Below are 15,070 nucleotides of genomic sequence, written 5' to 3'. Positions count from 1 at the left end.
ACCTTCCATGCACCTCAGCTCCCCCAGCATTCCAAGGGGGACGGGTGACTTCACTTACTTGCCACAGTACAAGTGTCTTACAATGCAGCAACGGGTATGCTGAGCAAGTACTAAGCACTGTCACCTGTGAGGGACTATATTTGTTGGCGGGGGCGGGGGCAGTCTCTCTATTACATCTGAATCCAGCGTGGCCACAGGGATCTTGAGTGGACGCATCTTTTTTGATCAGTGATGCTGTCGTGGACACAGGTACACAATGCCTCCCTTCCCTCCCCCACTGCAGGCCCCAGAGGAAGACAGGTCATGGGTGGCAAGTAAGGAAGGAGGGTCCAGCCCCAGAGTGCAAGCAGCAGGGGTGACCCCAGTGCAGCAGGGGTTGGCTCTGCCCCTCTACAGCACTGGAGGACCCAGGTGCATGGAGCCTTCCTCGGGAAACACAGACGTGGTGGCCCTTTCCCACAAGAACAGTAATTTGTCCCAGACCCCATTTCTGGCAGGAGCGGGTGCAGTGGGCTTGAGCTCCCAGCAGTGACTGCCCTCCGCCCCTCTGCTCAGCAGTGAGCAGAGGTGGGAGAGAGAGAGAGACAGAGAGAGAGACAGAGAGACAGAGAGACAGAGAGACAGAGAGAGAGAAAGGAGGAGTGGGCAGGGAGAGAGAGAGAGGTGGGAAAGCCAGGGGAGCAGAAAGTGGGTGAGGGCCAGTGACTCACAGCTTTCAGGATGCTGACGGCCTCCTTGCTGAGCCAGACCGGGTAGAGCACGTCGTCATGGAGGATGGACTCAAACAGATCGTCCTCGTTGTCGGCCTCGAAGGGGGGCTGACCAGCCATCATCTCATACATCAGCACCCCCAGGGCCCACCAGTCCACTGAGGGGCCATACTCCAACTCCTGCAGGATCTGTTTGGGAGACGGGCAACGTCAGGGTCCACCGAAGGCTGCCCTCTGTGGCTGAACCTGCGCCACAAGCGCCCGTGGGAAGACGCACGTCTCTATTTCCAGCTTGCTCCTCTGTAGGGCGGAGCTGCCTTACATAAAATTAGGTTCTAAATCAGCAAGTTGAGTGAAAATTGAGTTTGGGAGGCACCAAAACCAAACTTTCAAAAACCAATACCCACAGTCTGTCTTCCAGGGAGAACAGACTGCTTCTTTGCCCGAGCACCAGATGAAGTTCCTGACTTGAACTGAGGGCCATGTAAAAGCTGTGCACATTTTTGACACTAAAATTGGGGTGAGTGAGTGCTTGCAGCAAATTTGGGTCTCCCATTGCACGCTCAGCCCAGGGCACGGCTCACTGAGTGGAAGGGTGAGTGGAATCTTAGTCCTCTTTAAATGGTGACAGTGCTGAATTTACGGAGGCCTGTGCTCTTGGAAAAGAAACTAGAGTTAATAAATCTCCCCACCCATTTGTGTTCTAATCATAAAAGACCACTATGCACTTGCATATTCTGAGAAAAGACCCATGACTTTCCTACGGCTCACTGATGAATCCTTGTTTTCTTGCCTCTATAACGCCCCAGACCCCCTTCTTTTTATTTGAGGTGTTCCATAAACATTCTCCCGATTCCAAGAGCTCGAATCAAATCCTCTCCTTGGGTGTCTGGTGCATTTCATCTTTGACGGTGGCCATTTTTCTCATCTATGTTCTCTGCCTCTCTCTCTTTTCTCCCTCTGACCAAGTGTGTGGAGTCAAAGTCACTTAGGTTACATGCACGTATGACATGATACTGAATACTCAACACCATCGGCTTCCTGCAGAATGGTGTGTAAGGACTGCAGTTTTACAAACAGAATCAGAATGTCAGTGCACAAGAGGAATTCTACTCTGAGTCAAGAAGCTGCAGAACTTTTTGAAAAGCAACTAACTGCCCCATCCCAATTCTTCTTCAGCACTGGCCATGTGCTGGAAGGAGATGGAAGATCAACCAGGTTGTATCCAGTTTCACTCCAATTTTGGCGTTAGATTTCTGGGTGATCTCAAGTCAGTCACTTGACTTGCTCATTTATCAGATGAGGCTCAGATTCTCAGCTTAACCTCACAAGATTAATTAAGGTGGAAGATTTTGAAAACCTACTGCAAAATACAAAGCTCTATATAATTAGAAGGTGGTACTAAATCCAGTTTTTCTTCTATAAGGTTTGGTGTCCACGTTTATATAGAATGTAGCAGGTCACTGATGTGTGTTTGGCTCAGAGCAGAAATAATGCTCAGTCACAGCAGGACTAGGCATGGTACTGACCAGAAACAGGCAGGTGGGTGGGAGGACATCTCTGGCTGCTCTGAGCGCTGTCATTCTATAAAGAACTCCAAAAGGTGAAGGCTGTGGAGAAGCACGGCTGGAGTGCATGTACCCAAGGGGGGTGTATTTTGAGGACTCCCCCCAAAATAGGCAAAGTCCATTCCGGCTTGCAGGACACCCCAGGCAGGTAACTTCTCAGGTAACTTGTTACAGAACAAGGCTCCAGCTCAGTTCTCAGATTCCAAGATGGAAGAGGAGGCTGAACCCAAGTATCTAGACTGGAGTCTACTCAAAATGCCCTTCTAGAGGTTGTAGATTGCTTGGGATTAAATCAAAAGATGGGTAGAAGCATTTTGAAAACAGTAGAAACATGCACATTTTAGGACTCCTCAGAATTTAGAATGAAAAGGAATGTGAGCAAATGCAGCCAACTTTAAATTATTTAGGGCTGGTAAAGCTGCTTGGTTAGGACCTTTGGTCTCAGCCCAGTGGTCAGCATAGGGTATCTGTAAGGTCAGAGCTACAGGCTCCACTGAGGAGCCAGTAACTCTGCTCTGTTCCAAAGGCAAAGGGAAAGCGAAAACCCAAGACTCCCTCAACCTTGAAAGACCCAGCAGCCCAGCCTGGCTCACCGTGGCACCACCTTCAAGGTCATGGTTATCACCCATCTCCTCCAGAAAGCTTTCCTGGATTTCTCCAGCTTTTCTCCTCTCCTCTGACACCCTAAGACCCTTGCCCTAAGATCTGGCAGGCACTTTCCACATATTACCAGCAGTTGAGCTACTTTTTTCACGGTCAGCTGTCTCCCCAGGGCATCCATAAGCCACCAGAGGGTAGGGGCTCTATATTTTTCTGAATCTACCCCTGTGACCAGCCCAGTTCCAAAACTCAGGGAGACTGGCTGCCAGGTGTGCCCACTGTGTGTATCTTCCTGGGCATGCCCCCTTCTCTCCTGGGCTCTGAGGGCCTTGGTGCTAAGGAAGCCACCCCCCAGCCTTGGGGAGTGGCACAGCTGGGTTCTGTGCCTCCTCGGTGTGGTGGGGAGGTGGCCTCCAGGTGGCCCTGTGTGTGCTCAGACAGGAAGGCGCTGGGGAAACCACAGAGCAGCCCTGCCCACCCTTCCTCAGGCCCCTCCAGAGCTTTCCTATTTTGGGTGGCATCTTTTCTAAAATTCCCCTTAGGCTTGGCCCTAATTATCTGTTTCCTAATCGCCTTGTCACGGATGGAGCTGGTGAGAAGGGCAAGGCTTCACATGCCATGGGAGGGCACCTGGTGCAGCAGCCAACCCCTTGATGGGTCAGAGCTAGGGTAGAAGAGCAGGCATTGGGCCTGATATGCCAGGCACTACCCAGGGCTGGCCGCCATTTGATGGGGAGTGGAGGCTGGGCATGGAGAAAGGAGGGGGGGGCATGGAGGTCAGCCAAGGGCACACAGTGGGAAGAAAAGCCCCAGGGCAGAGCTAATGCCTCACAACGTGTCTCTGGTTTCGGGGTTAGCCAGGTGTCTCACAACCCCTCCTGTTTGAATACAGGCTTATGCTTTCTGAAGCATTTCCATGCTCTAATCTCATTAGATTCTCAAAATAGCTTGATGAGGTGGGTAGGGCAGGAATTATTTTCCCATTTGAAAGATGAGGAACCTGAGGGTCAAAAACATTTTGCCACTTGGTCAAGATCACATGGGGGCATTAGTGGTTAAGTCTGGCCTGGAATCTCAACTCTCAGGACTGTGCTTTTCCCACCCCACTGCACAACCCAACGACCACGATGACTGTGACGGAGCCACCACTGACCCAGCACTTACTGTGGGCCAGGCACTGTGCTAAATGCTTTAGCGGCATAATTTCATTTAATCTTCCCATTGACCCTTTGATAAAGGTGGCGATACCCTCATCAGCTGTAATTTGCCTACAGTAAGACCAGGGATTTCATTCCGAGTGGAGTGGCGATGCTGCAGAGTTGGCACAAGTGTAGAATGGCAAGGAAGAGTGTCTAGAGCCCACTCTAAACAGAGACCAGAGTTATTCATTGTGAGTTTCACCAGGGGATTGCCTTTTGTGAAAGTTGTGTGGGTGTTTTGTTCATCATAAAGTGAATGTTTATCTTGCGCTGGGTCCTTGACTAGTACACTGGGCTGTCAACCCTTTGACTCTGGCATCAATTCACAGAGGACCTAGAACCAAGCATTCTGATGATAAAGAGTGAATGAGGAAGGTGGTAGAAAAAGCAAGTCTCAATCGAGAGCTCTTGCTTTCAATGATTTCTCCTTGGAGGTTAAATTCCTAGTGTCCCTGCTAAGAGAACATACTAGTAGAGACAGACTGAAATCTCTATTCTTCAGATCTTTTAGAAGATGGAGGTTCCAGTGAGAATTTACCTATTACCATCCTTACTCTATGACCCTCCTCAGGCCTCCCCGTGTCTTGTCTGGGTTGTGGAAAGACTCTCAACCATCCTTCCCTGACCCTCTGGCTTCTGATCTACACTGCTGTTGCCTGTCTTCTTTCTGGGACAGGTCTGATGATGACCCTCCTTCTACTGGGAAACCCTCAGTGGGTCCACGGATCCTACAGAATAAAGGCCACTTTCCTTGGTCCTTTTTCTTAATCTTGTTCATTACTAAGAGCACTAAGAAATCCTCTGTTCTAGCCACACTATCTTCCTTTCTAAAATGGCCAAGAATGTTCTCATCCCCTGGTCTTTGCTCATGTTGGAGTATCATAAGTTCTCATTCATTTATTCATTCAACAAACCATTACTAAGAGACTGACTAGTGTGCCAGAGTTTGGGAGTACCCAGATTAGAAACACAGCCCTGCCTTAAAGGATTCAGAGCCCAGGGATACTGAGCCTCCTTGCCTGCCCCACGCCCACTCCAGTCCTTCCTGCTGTTTTCAGGAATGCTCCCCACTCCATACCACCGAAGGAAATCCTGCTGATTCTCTACAACTCAATTCATCCACCAGGTGCTCTAAGAAACCCTCCCCCACCCCGATCCCTGAGGTTACCGTCTTGTGTTGTGTACCTATTTATTCTGGTTAATTCATTGTTTACTTATCTGTCACTCTCTTTAGACACAAAGTCATTTTAAGAGAGCCACCAGGGTCTTAGTCAATTCTTCATCCCCACATGACTTTGTGTCTAGCAGGTGCTCAAACAATGCCCACTGGAAGGAAATGAAATCTGGCTGTGCTGACCCCTCCCACCATGGACAATGCTTAAAGGGGATTGGTACTTCCTTCTCATCTCACATGTGTCAGAACACTCAGGACCAGTTTTTTTTTTTTTTTTTTTGTGGTACACGGGCCTCTCACTGTTGTGGCCTCTCCCGTTGTGGAGCACAGGCTCCGGACGCGCAGGCTCAGCAGCCATGGCTCACGGGTCCAGCCGCTCTGCGGCATGTGGGATCTTCCCGGACCGGGGCACGAACACGCGTCCCCTGCATCGGCAGGTGGACTTTCAACCACTGCGCCACCAGGGAAGCCCAGGACCATTTTTATTAAGTATTTATGACAGACTGTGTCTTAAATCTGACTCATAACACACTAGATATCTCTCAGTCTAGGCAAGACTGACCCGCAGAAACTGAAGGTAAACAAACACTTTATGATGAACAAAACACCCAAGCAACTCCCATGAAAGGCTCACCATGAACGTCTCTGATCTCTATTAAAATGAGGCCCAGGCACTCTCCTCTTCCAGCTCAATCCTGTGTGCCTGCTATGCGGAATCACTGCTGCACTAGAAATGGCAACTACTTCTTGGCTTCACTGTAGGCAAATTATAGCTGATAAAGCTAATCACTGCCTTTATCAATGGCTCTCCTTTAGTCTGGTTATTAAAAAATGAAAGCAATCATACAAGTCAACAAACGTCTCTTGGTCCTAGTTTCGCTGGTGGCTCTGGACTGGGGTGAGAGGATGCTCAGTGAGGGCCTGGCCAGCTTTGGGGAATGGCCTGCCACTCTCAGTTCACCATCATCTCCCCATCACCACCATTTCCTTATGGAGAAATCGGCAAGCCTTCCACCTTGCCTTTTCTCCCTCCTCCCCGGAATCCATTCTGGTTTTCCAGAGCCTCCCCCAGCACCACTGGATGACCCTGGCATGTGGGGATGGACTCAGGCCTCAGGCCTGGCAACAGGAGGAGGTGGCCCTTCGCCCACGGTCCTACCTCGGGAGCGATGTAGTCAGGGGTCCCACAGAACGTGGTGGTCGTCACGCCGTTCAGAATCCCTTCCTTGCACATTCCGAAGTCGGCCAGCTTGCAATGACCTTCTGCATCCAGAAGGATGTTGTCCAGTTTCAAATCCCTATAAGATGGGCCAGAACCACATGGTTAGTGCTTCACTCATCCCAGTATGACCTTTTTGAGGTAGAGAGGTGTGCACATCTCAGGGAAATCTGCTACAGAAAGGAAAGTCTTCAAGGAGGCTTGATCTACCAACCACCAACCCCAGTCCAGGGCTCTTGCCCACAATGGCCAACCCCCAAAAGTGCCCCCCATTCATTCCAGCCTGAGGGAGGAGCTTCTGTAACCTCAGGAATGTCTTAACACGGCTTTGGTTTAAAGAAGTCGGCAGCTGTTTATTGAAACCCTACTATATGCTGAAATTCATATTATTCAGATCTTGATAAGAGAGAAAGAAGGAACTTATGCCCCTCCCTTTATCAGTTAATCATGGGGATCAGGTGGTGGGACAAGACTGACACATACTGGCACCAATGAAGCAGATAAACCACATAAGAACCAGGTGCTACTTTATAGGACACTATGTGAGCTGTTGTGTTTTGGGGGGAGGGGGGGAGGGAGACCACTGATGGCTGGCGCAGGCAGGGAGGGCTCCCAGGAAACTGACTCTCAAGAGAAGCTTGGCTAGGTGGAAAGGTCTGGACAGAGCATGAAGAGAAAAGGTGGGAGGGAGGGGAAGGCCAACACAGTACATGCAAAAGGCAGTGAAGAGACCAGAGAACTGAGTCCCAGTAAATGGTGAGGCAAGACAGACATGCTGAAACAAAACACGAAGGGCCCAGACGCCAGGAGGAGGGGTCTGAACTTCACGCTGAGGGGCTGAGGGTCACTGAAGCCCCAGCCTGCACAAGTGCGCACGACGCATTTGCAAGATCAGTCTCTTAGGGGCAAGCAGGCCAAGCAGGGGAAGGGTCTGGGTGCAGGAAGGAAGGCCCATTGGTTGCAATAACCAGGCCCCATAGAGCTGGGTGGTTCTCAGGCCTCAGCCAGTGCAGCTTCCATATGGCCTATTTTACAGTTTGGGTTTCCCCTAAGATCTCGTATAGAATCTAGGGTCCTGGATAAGAATTCCCCTACCAAGTCTGCAAATTCCAGACCTGTCCCATATAAAGATCTAGATGGAGGTCCTCACCCTGGGTCTCTCTCAGCAGTCACTCTGGGGTGGGGGGGTCTCACAAAGAAGGCCAACTCCCCGGCACACAGAGCAAGAGGGGCCTTTCTCACAAGCCTGCTGGCGTATGGACTTGAACTCCGGCCACCGTCAGGAATCCAGGCCTGAGTGCAAAGGTGGGGCAGGAAACACTCTAAGGCCAGCCTGTCTTGCACCCGTGGCCCCATTTCCTCATACAGCTGGGACTTCTTGAGAAAAGAGAAAGCACATAAAATGTGCTGCTCTAAGCAAATGCTTGGGAGCTACAGAAAGAAGAGTGCGCCTGAGCCCTTGGGACCAGGGCTCCCCGAGTCCCCACCCTGGCCACTATGTGTGGTCAAGGCTCCGCTCTGGCTGGGGTAGGGGAGCAGTGAGGGGAACATGACTCGGGTGCAGGCGGCCTGGGTTGCAATCACTACTGGGGTGTGGTCCTGGTGCAGTCATCTTGCTGGTCTGTAACCCCACGTGCTGGCGTGAAGGGTTACTGTGATGAGGTGTGTGAAAGTAGCCGGTCTTTGATACCCTAACACCCGCTTCCTTCACGAGGAAACTGAGAGGGAGCCGGGTGTCCTGCAAACGTTTGAGTGGTTGAGAGGCTGACCCACGGCCCTGCTGAGTTAGGGCCCCTTACATGCTCTCCAGTCTATAGAGGTGCCTTTCCAAGACCTACCCTTGCCCACCATGATCACCATGGCAACACCCATGCTAATAGTAACCACGACCCGTGGAAAGCACCTGGTAGTCTACAAACCACATTCGTATTCTGAACAACCCTGAGAGTGAGGAAGAGCACACTCTGCACGACGGTGGCAGAAACAGGCACAGGGAGACTGGAAGAGGGCAAGTGACTTCTGTAAGGTGACAGGGTGCTGGTGGGACTGTGACCTGAACTCAGGTCCCTGGCTCTGAAGGCTGGCACCGCTGCCTCCGTGCACTACACTCCCCTACCTTCCTGCCTTCTCAGTGGTGGATGACTTTCAGTGCCAGCCACCAACCCCAAATATATAAAAGACCCCACATGCCATCGCGCAAGCACTCTCTTTTAAAGCCTTTGTTGTCATAGGAAGGACTCATTCTCATTTGTATGAATGGAATAGATTCAGAAGATTCTGAGCCAACCCGAACCTTGCCCTTGTGCTGGAAATTGCGACTCAGTGTTTCCGGCCCATCAGGCTCAGCCTTTCCTTCTGCTCGGGGGGGCTTCTACTCAGAGCAAGAGACGGTGGACCACCTAGTTTCTCCCCACCTCCTGCTCTTCTCTGCCTGCCCTGGCCCAGGTGCACACCGTCCCTGGGCTCCCTGCCCCTCCGCTCCCTGGAGAGAGAGGTCACTCCTGCGGAAGGCCCAGGGTGGCCACCAGGGCCGAGCATGTTTTGCAGCAGCTGCTCCTCTGCTGTGGCGAAGGGAGGCCCCAGGCCAAAGCATTTCTTCCCACTGTCCTGTCGATGACGCCTGACATCTTCCTTGGAGTCCCCCTCCACTGCCTGTATTTATCTAAACTCCAACTCCCCATGGGAAACCAAGTCCCAAGGAAGAGTTAGTGATTTATGTTCCTTTCCTTTTGTAACAGGAAAGATTAGCACAGCTTGAAAGACCCCTGGGGGCCAGAAAGGCCGCTACTGGAACTTTATTTCTCTGGGGGGTCTTCAGTTTCATTAAAAAGAAAAATACTCATACCACAGAGACCGAATTTGTCTTGTCCCGGGCTCTAAGTGAGTTCCTGAATGGGGTTTCAGGGGATGGGAGAGCTCAGGGAAGCCCAGGGCCATACTTGCTCAAGTGGAGAAAGAGAGAGGAGAGAGAATGCCCTTCCCTGCAAGGGAGAGGGCACGGAGCCTGCAGAAGGAAGGTGGTATCCCCCAAGTTCTGCTAGCTGCACAGCTGGCTGAGGGCGGTGGTCCCCTCACGATCTCCCTCCTGTTCTCCTATCAGCACTGCTGTGCCAAGACCCCTGCCTTTCTAGCTCCCATTCCTGCCCTAAGATTTCTCTACTTCTTGGCTTTTAGCGTTGTCTCTTCCCTAGAGGTCCCTAAGCCTGCCTGGGAAGCAGGGTCGGGAAGAATCATTTCCCAGCCTTGCCTGCTCTCAAGCCCAGCTTGCAGGGCAGGGTGACTGGACTTTTCTTTTTGAGAGACAGTTCCCCTGGCACTCGGGTCATGGTTGCGCACACAGTAGGTAGCTGTCAAACTCGTGGACTGACAGCTTTGCAAAGAGGGGCTCCTGCCTAGATGTCAATCCCCCTCTACTCAGTCCCCAAATACAAGGCCAGGGCACTTCTGAGGACTGGGATATTTTTTTAAGGAGTAGGGTTTTTTTCTTTAAATAATGGAAACAAATACAGCAACATCCCTTTCCCTATGAGCCAATGTAACTAGCCTTTATTTATGAAGTTGATCTATTAATAGTTTTATTCAATCTTTTTCAATAGGTAATACATTCGTGTATTCATAAAGTCCAAAGTGTAAGGGCCTACAGGAAATATTCTCCCTCCTGCCTCTGTTCCCCAGACACCCCTTTCCCCGCTACAGGCAATTGCTTTTTACGCATTCCTTGTGTATCCTCTTGGTCACACTTTATACGTAAATAAGAAAATGTGAATATACAGTCATTTCCTCCCTTTTAACTGAATGGGAGCTTGTTATATGCACTCATTCATACCTTGTATTTTCTACTTCTATATTGGCTATATTGGAGGTCTTTCTGTCTCGGCACATGAAGAGTCTCCTAATTCATCTTTATGGCTGTATGATACTCCACCATATTTGGGGGAGCCACCTAAGATGCTTCTAATGTGCTATTATAAACAGTGCTGCTGTGATTAAGTCTGTACATATGACATCTTGTGCATATATGAAAGTAATTGTACACATATCCTAGAAATTTCTGAGCCAAACAGTAAAAAATGTGGATTTTGATGAATGTTGTCAAACTGCCCTCCTTAGAGGTTGAACAGTTTACATCTCCATAAGCATACATGATAGTCCCTGCTTGCTACCATGGTGTGTTACCAAGTTTCTGGTAGTCTGATAGGTAAAAACAGTATTTCAGTATATCCCTAGGTTTCTCTGTAAGTTTGGGCATTTTTTCCTATATTTAAAAGTGATCTGTATTTTTTTTTCTGTGAACTTTTACCTATTTTCCTTTGGTGGTGTTTGTTTTTTATCGATTGTTAGGAGTTCTTTCTATATTAGGAAACAACCTCTGTGTGGGCTAAGGATTGCAAATGCTTGTCCCAGTTTACTCTTTGACTTCTGACATTGCTTATGCTGGTTTCTGCCAGGCCAATCTTGTTTCTTTTGATGTAACTGAATTGATGTTTAATTTTATGGGTTTTGGAGTTTATGTTTTCATTTGAAAGTCTTTGTTTTACCCATTTCAAAGTTATAAAAGCATTCTCCCAAGGTTTCTCACTAGTACTTTTATGCTTTCATTTTATAAACGTTAAGTCTTTGATATAATTGGAATTTGTCCTGATAAAAGGTGTGAAGTATAGATCCAACTTTGTTTCCAGACTTCTAGTAAGTTGCCCCAATCCAATATGTTAAATAGTTCATCTTTTCCTCATTGATTGAAATACCACCTTTAATAAATACTGGTATTAAATGTCTATATATATTTGGATTTATTTCTGTACCCTTCACTCTATAACATTGATCTGTACCATACTTTTTAAATTATTGTAGGTTTAAAATATGCTTTAATAGCCAGCAGGACTGGTCCCCTTCTTCTTTTTCAAAACTTCCTGGCTACTCTTGCATATTTATTTTTCCATACAAACTTTAAAATCATCTGTCTAGTTAAACAAAAAAATTCCTAGTGATGTTTTTTATTGGAAACGTGTTTAAAGTTATAAATTAACTCAAGGAGAATTGATCTTTCTATGATGTTGAGTCTTCCTATTCAATAACATTGTTTGTTTTTCCATTTGTTCAAATCTTGCCTGTGTCCTATAGGAGCATTTTAAAGTTCTCTCCTATAGATCTTGCAGTACACTTTTGTTATATTTCATGGCAGCCTGCCGGTTGTCCCAATATTCATTCTCACTTTCTCCTTAGTGAGAGAATGTTGATTTCTTTTAAGCCATGCACATAGTGATGCAGCTATAAACTAGAATTCAAAGCCTTCTTTAGAGCTGGGCGTGGTTATGTGACTAAGTTCTAGCCAATCAGATGTGTCTAAGTCTCCTTGAAAGGAAGAGCCTTACACTTCTTCTTTCCTTCCTCTGTCCTATTGCTTGAATGAGGATGTAATGCCTGGAGTCCTAGCAGCCACCTTCGACCATAAAGATAAGGACCACGTCCCAGGAATGGACTTCCAGATAACATTCATAAGAAAAAGAAAAACTTGTACTTTATTTAAAGCACCGTTGTCTGGGTTTTATGTGTTAACTGCAACTGAATCTACTTCTAAATAATCCAAGTTATTATTTTATATTTCACATTCCTATTGTAAATAGGAGCTTTTCTTCCATTATATCTTCTATCATGTTACACGTTTGTACTAACTATTGATTTCTGCTAACCATTCTGTGCCCTGCTGCTACACTGAATGATCTTTATTTTTGTAAAGGAGTTTTTGCAGTTGATTCTCCTGGATTTTCCATATCATCTGTAATCAGTGATCATTTTTACCTCCTCCTTTTCAGTGATTATATATCTAACTTATTTCTTCTGTCTGATTGTATTGACTAGAACCTTGAGAACAATGCTAAAGAATAATGGTGAGGGTGAGCACCTTTGGTAGTCCCTGATCTTAGGGGGTGGGGCTCCCAGAATTTGTTCCTCAGGCAGAATACCTTTATTATAGCCCCTGTCACATGGCACCTGGATCGAAGGCTTCCTTACTGTACTTCTCCACTAGGCTGAGGATTGTGAGAACTTCCATGGAACCTCCCTGACTCCCCGAGCTGCCAGATGTCCAAATGGGCTGTGTGTGGGCTAGAGAGAAGTGGGTAGGGAGCAGGTCATGCCCTGTCCCTCTGGTCCAGGGTTTCTCACCCTTGGCACACTGGAGCTGCTGGACTGGCATTTGGGCTGGATAACTCTTTGTTGTGGGGAGCTGTCCTGTGCGCTGTAGGATGTTTAGTAGCATCCCTGGTCTCTACACACTAGATGCTCTCAGCAATCCCCAACCGAGCTGTGACAACCAGAAATGGCTCCAGACATGGCCAAATGCCTCTTTGCAGGACCTCTGGCGGACAGCTACTTCTCTGATTTAAGTCTTAACAGTGATCAAAGCTCCAAGATGGCCTAACCCAGATCATTAAGCCAAACAGGTATTTGGGAGCCATGCTCTGGCTATCAGGAAAGGGTGCATCTGCCTACAGTATCCTCTGCCATTTTATCCTAGGAGAAAAGAACCCTGACCACACCAACCCTGCTGACATCTGCTATCATCAACCACCTTTTTAAATGTGTGAAGAAATGGAGGCTCACTTGCCCAAGGCCAGGCAAGTCACTTGCCCAAGGTCACAGGGCTGGTAAGAAGCAGCATTGAGCTGACTTCACACAGCTGCCCGTGATCACCTTACACCAAATGTAAGACCCGTGAGCTGGAAATCTCCATCTGCTGATTGGACCCAAATTCCTTTGGGCTGGATAAGGAAGGCTTTGTGGTGAGAAGGGGAATACAGAGGTCAAGAGGTCACAGTGGCTGACAGGGAAGGATTGATTTAGATGCAGGAAGGTATGACCAAGGCTCCCTTGGGGCAGGAGCACAGATCTCTTCCAGAAACTCAAAAGGCACCAAGAAAAGGAATTCCCTAAACAACATACCTTTAAAAAAAAAATTCTATAAAACCTATGGGGGTAGGGGTGAGACCTTGCAGTTGGTTTTAAGGAGGGGAAAAAAAATGCTTTTCTTCTATGACCAACTGCACTACTTTATTGGGTTGGAAAATGGGAAGGGGATCTGTGAGTGAAAGCAAAGATCCCTAAAGTGAGTTTGCTGTGAGCTGGGGAAGAAATGGTCTTGTCCTGAGGATAAGTAAGGTGTAAAGAAGGTCTTCATATCAGGGACATCTGTTACAGATGGGCCGAAACCTGCAGTAGATCAAATTACACTTTTGCTTTTAACAAAAGTTTACTTTTAACATGACATGGAATCAGCTATTGCTATCTCTAGAAATGTGTCCATGACAATTTGAAATACATATTTTGGCTTCTAAGAATTGTACGCCCCTGCCCCCCATGGCTATCTATGCACCTAATGGCTATGTCTAAGACGTTGTAGGTGTCTCTATGTTTTGATCTAGATGCTGGCAGGGGGTGGGGGTCCCCCAACTTGTCTCTTCCTGATAGGCAGTGAGGCAGTTCTGAATCTGAATCCTAACTTGGCTACTTTCAAGCTGGATGATGTTCAGCTGGTCCAAAATATCATTGGGACTCAGTTTTCTTATCTGTAAAATGGGAAGAATACTGCCACGATGGACTGATGTAACCGACATGAAAGCTCTAGCACAGTGCCTGAGACATGGCAGTTACCCCAGAAATTCTGTCCTCTCCAGGGATCTCTAACAGTCATTTCTTAAAATACACCTGCTCCATGAGGGCAAGTCACTAGAATTTTTGAAAAATACTTATTACCTCTTACTGTGTATAAGCCACTGAGAGAGACACTGGGATGAAAAATAGGAAGCATATGCAACTGTAACATATGAAAGAAAGTGATGACTGATACTTAAATGAAACAGACAGACAGAGATAGAGACTGAAACTTTCAGTCTAGTCCAGTGAGAAAAATCACAGATTCCTTTCCACTGGGCCTGGGGAATGACACCTGATGGGAACACCTAGAGCCCCAGGGGAGAAAACAACTGGGTGGGAGGTAGGGAGTAGGGGGTGGGGCAATACAGGTGTTTCTAATCAGGACTGATGTGACAGCTTCCAGACCCTTAGTTAGCAAACCTCTCAGGACCTGGATCGCCATGCTGGGAATGGGGCCTGAAGGGTTGCTGTGGTTGCAGCTGTAACCTGTCCCTAAGCTCCAGGCTTACACACCTTAAGGCTATCACACGCCTTATCTCTCTTATCACGCAGCCCTGGCAATGAGTAGCATCATCCCCAATTTACAGAAGAACTTGGAGGGAAATAAAGCCTAGGGAGGTGAGCTGGGGCCTGCACTTCAGAAGCTGGGTGAAGTCCTCCATCCCTCCCACAGCACCTCAGCCATCTCAGCTGAAAATTCATCCATTGCCATGTGTAAAATTATAGTGTCCCAATTTGACGGTAGATTCCCCGAGAATAAGGGCCAGAAAACGCTTCTGTAAACCACAGAGCAGTCAGCAAAGGGGTGACACCCCTGAGACCCTTCACACACAAGAAAAAAGTGAAAAAAATTTTGTTTTGCTTGACTTGTAAACTTGTCCTAAAGGAAGAGATCCATATGCTCCTGTCTCCTTCACCCTGGCTCCGTTTTTTTTTTTTTAATGCCC

At 47.9% G+C, this 15,070-nt stretch overlaps 1 protein-coding gene across 4 annotated transcripts in view; it reads right to left on the bottom strand.

The window, feature by feature from the left end:
• Positions 1-15,070, bottom strand: part of PRKCE (protein kinase C epsilon) — a 608,554-nt gene that overhangs the window by 123,889 nt on the left and 469,595 nt on the right. For all 4 annotated transcript variants that reach the window (XM_082641774.1, XM_082641775.1, XM_082641776.1 and 1 more), the window contains 2 exons: positions 6,411-6,549; positions 711-899 (listed from right to left, as the gene is read on the bottom strand). In XM_082641774.1, coding sequence (XP_082497900.1) covers positions 711-899; positions 6,411-6,549 — 328 coding nt within the window. The remainder of the gene's footprint in view (positions 1-710; positions 900-6,410; positions 6,550-15,070) is intronic.

This window comes from Mesoplodon mirus (genome assembly GCF_964341445.2).
Source record: "Mesoplodon mirus genome assembly, chromosome: 14".
Classification (NCBI taxonomy): Eukaryota; Metazoa; Chordata; class Mammalia; order Artiodactyla; family Ziphiidae; genus Mesoplodon; species Mesoplodon mirus.
Note: the sequence above shows the minus strand (reverse complement) of the source record. Positions and strands in the feature narration are given on the sequence as shown.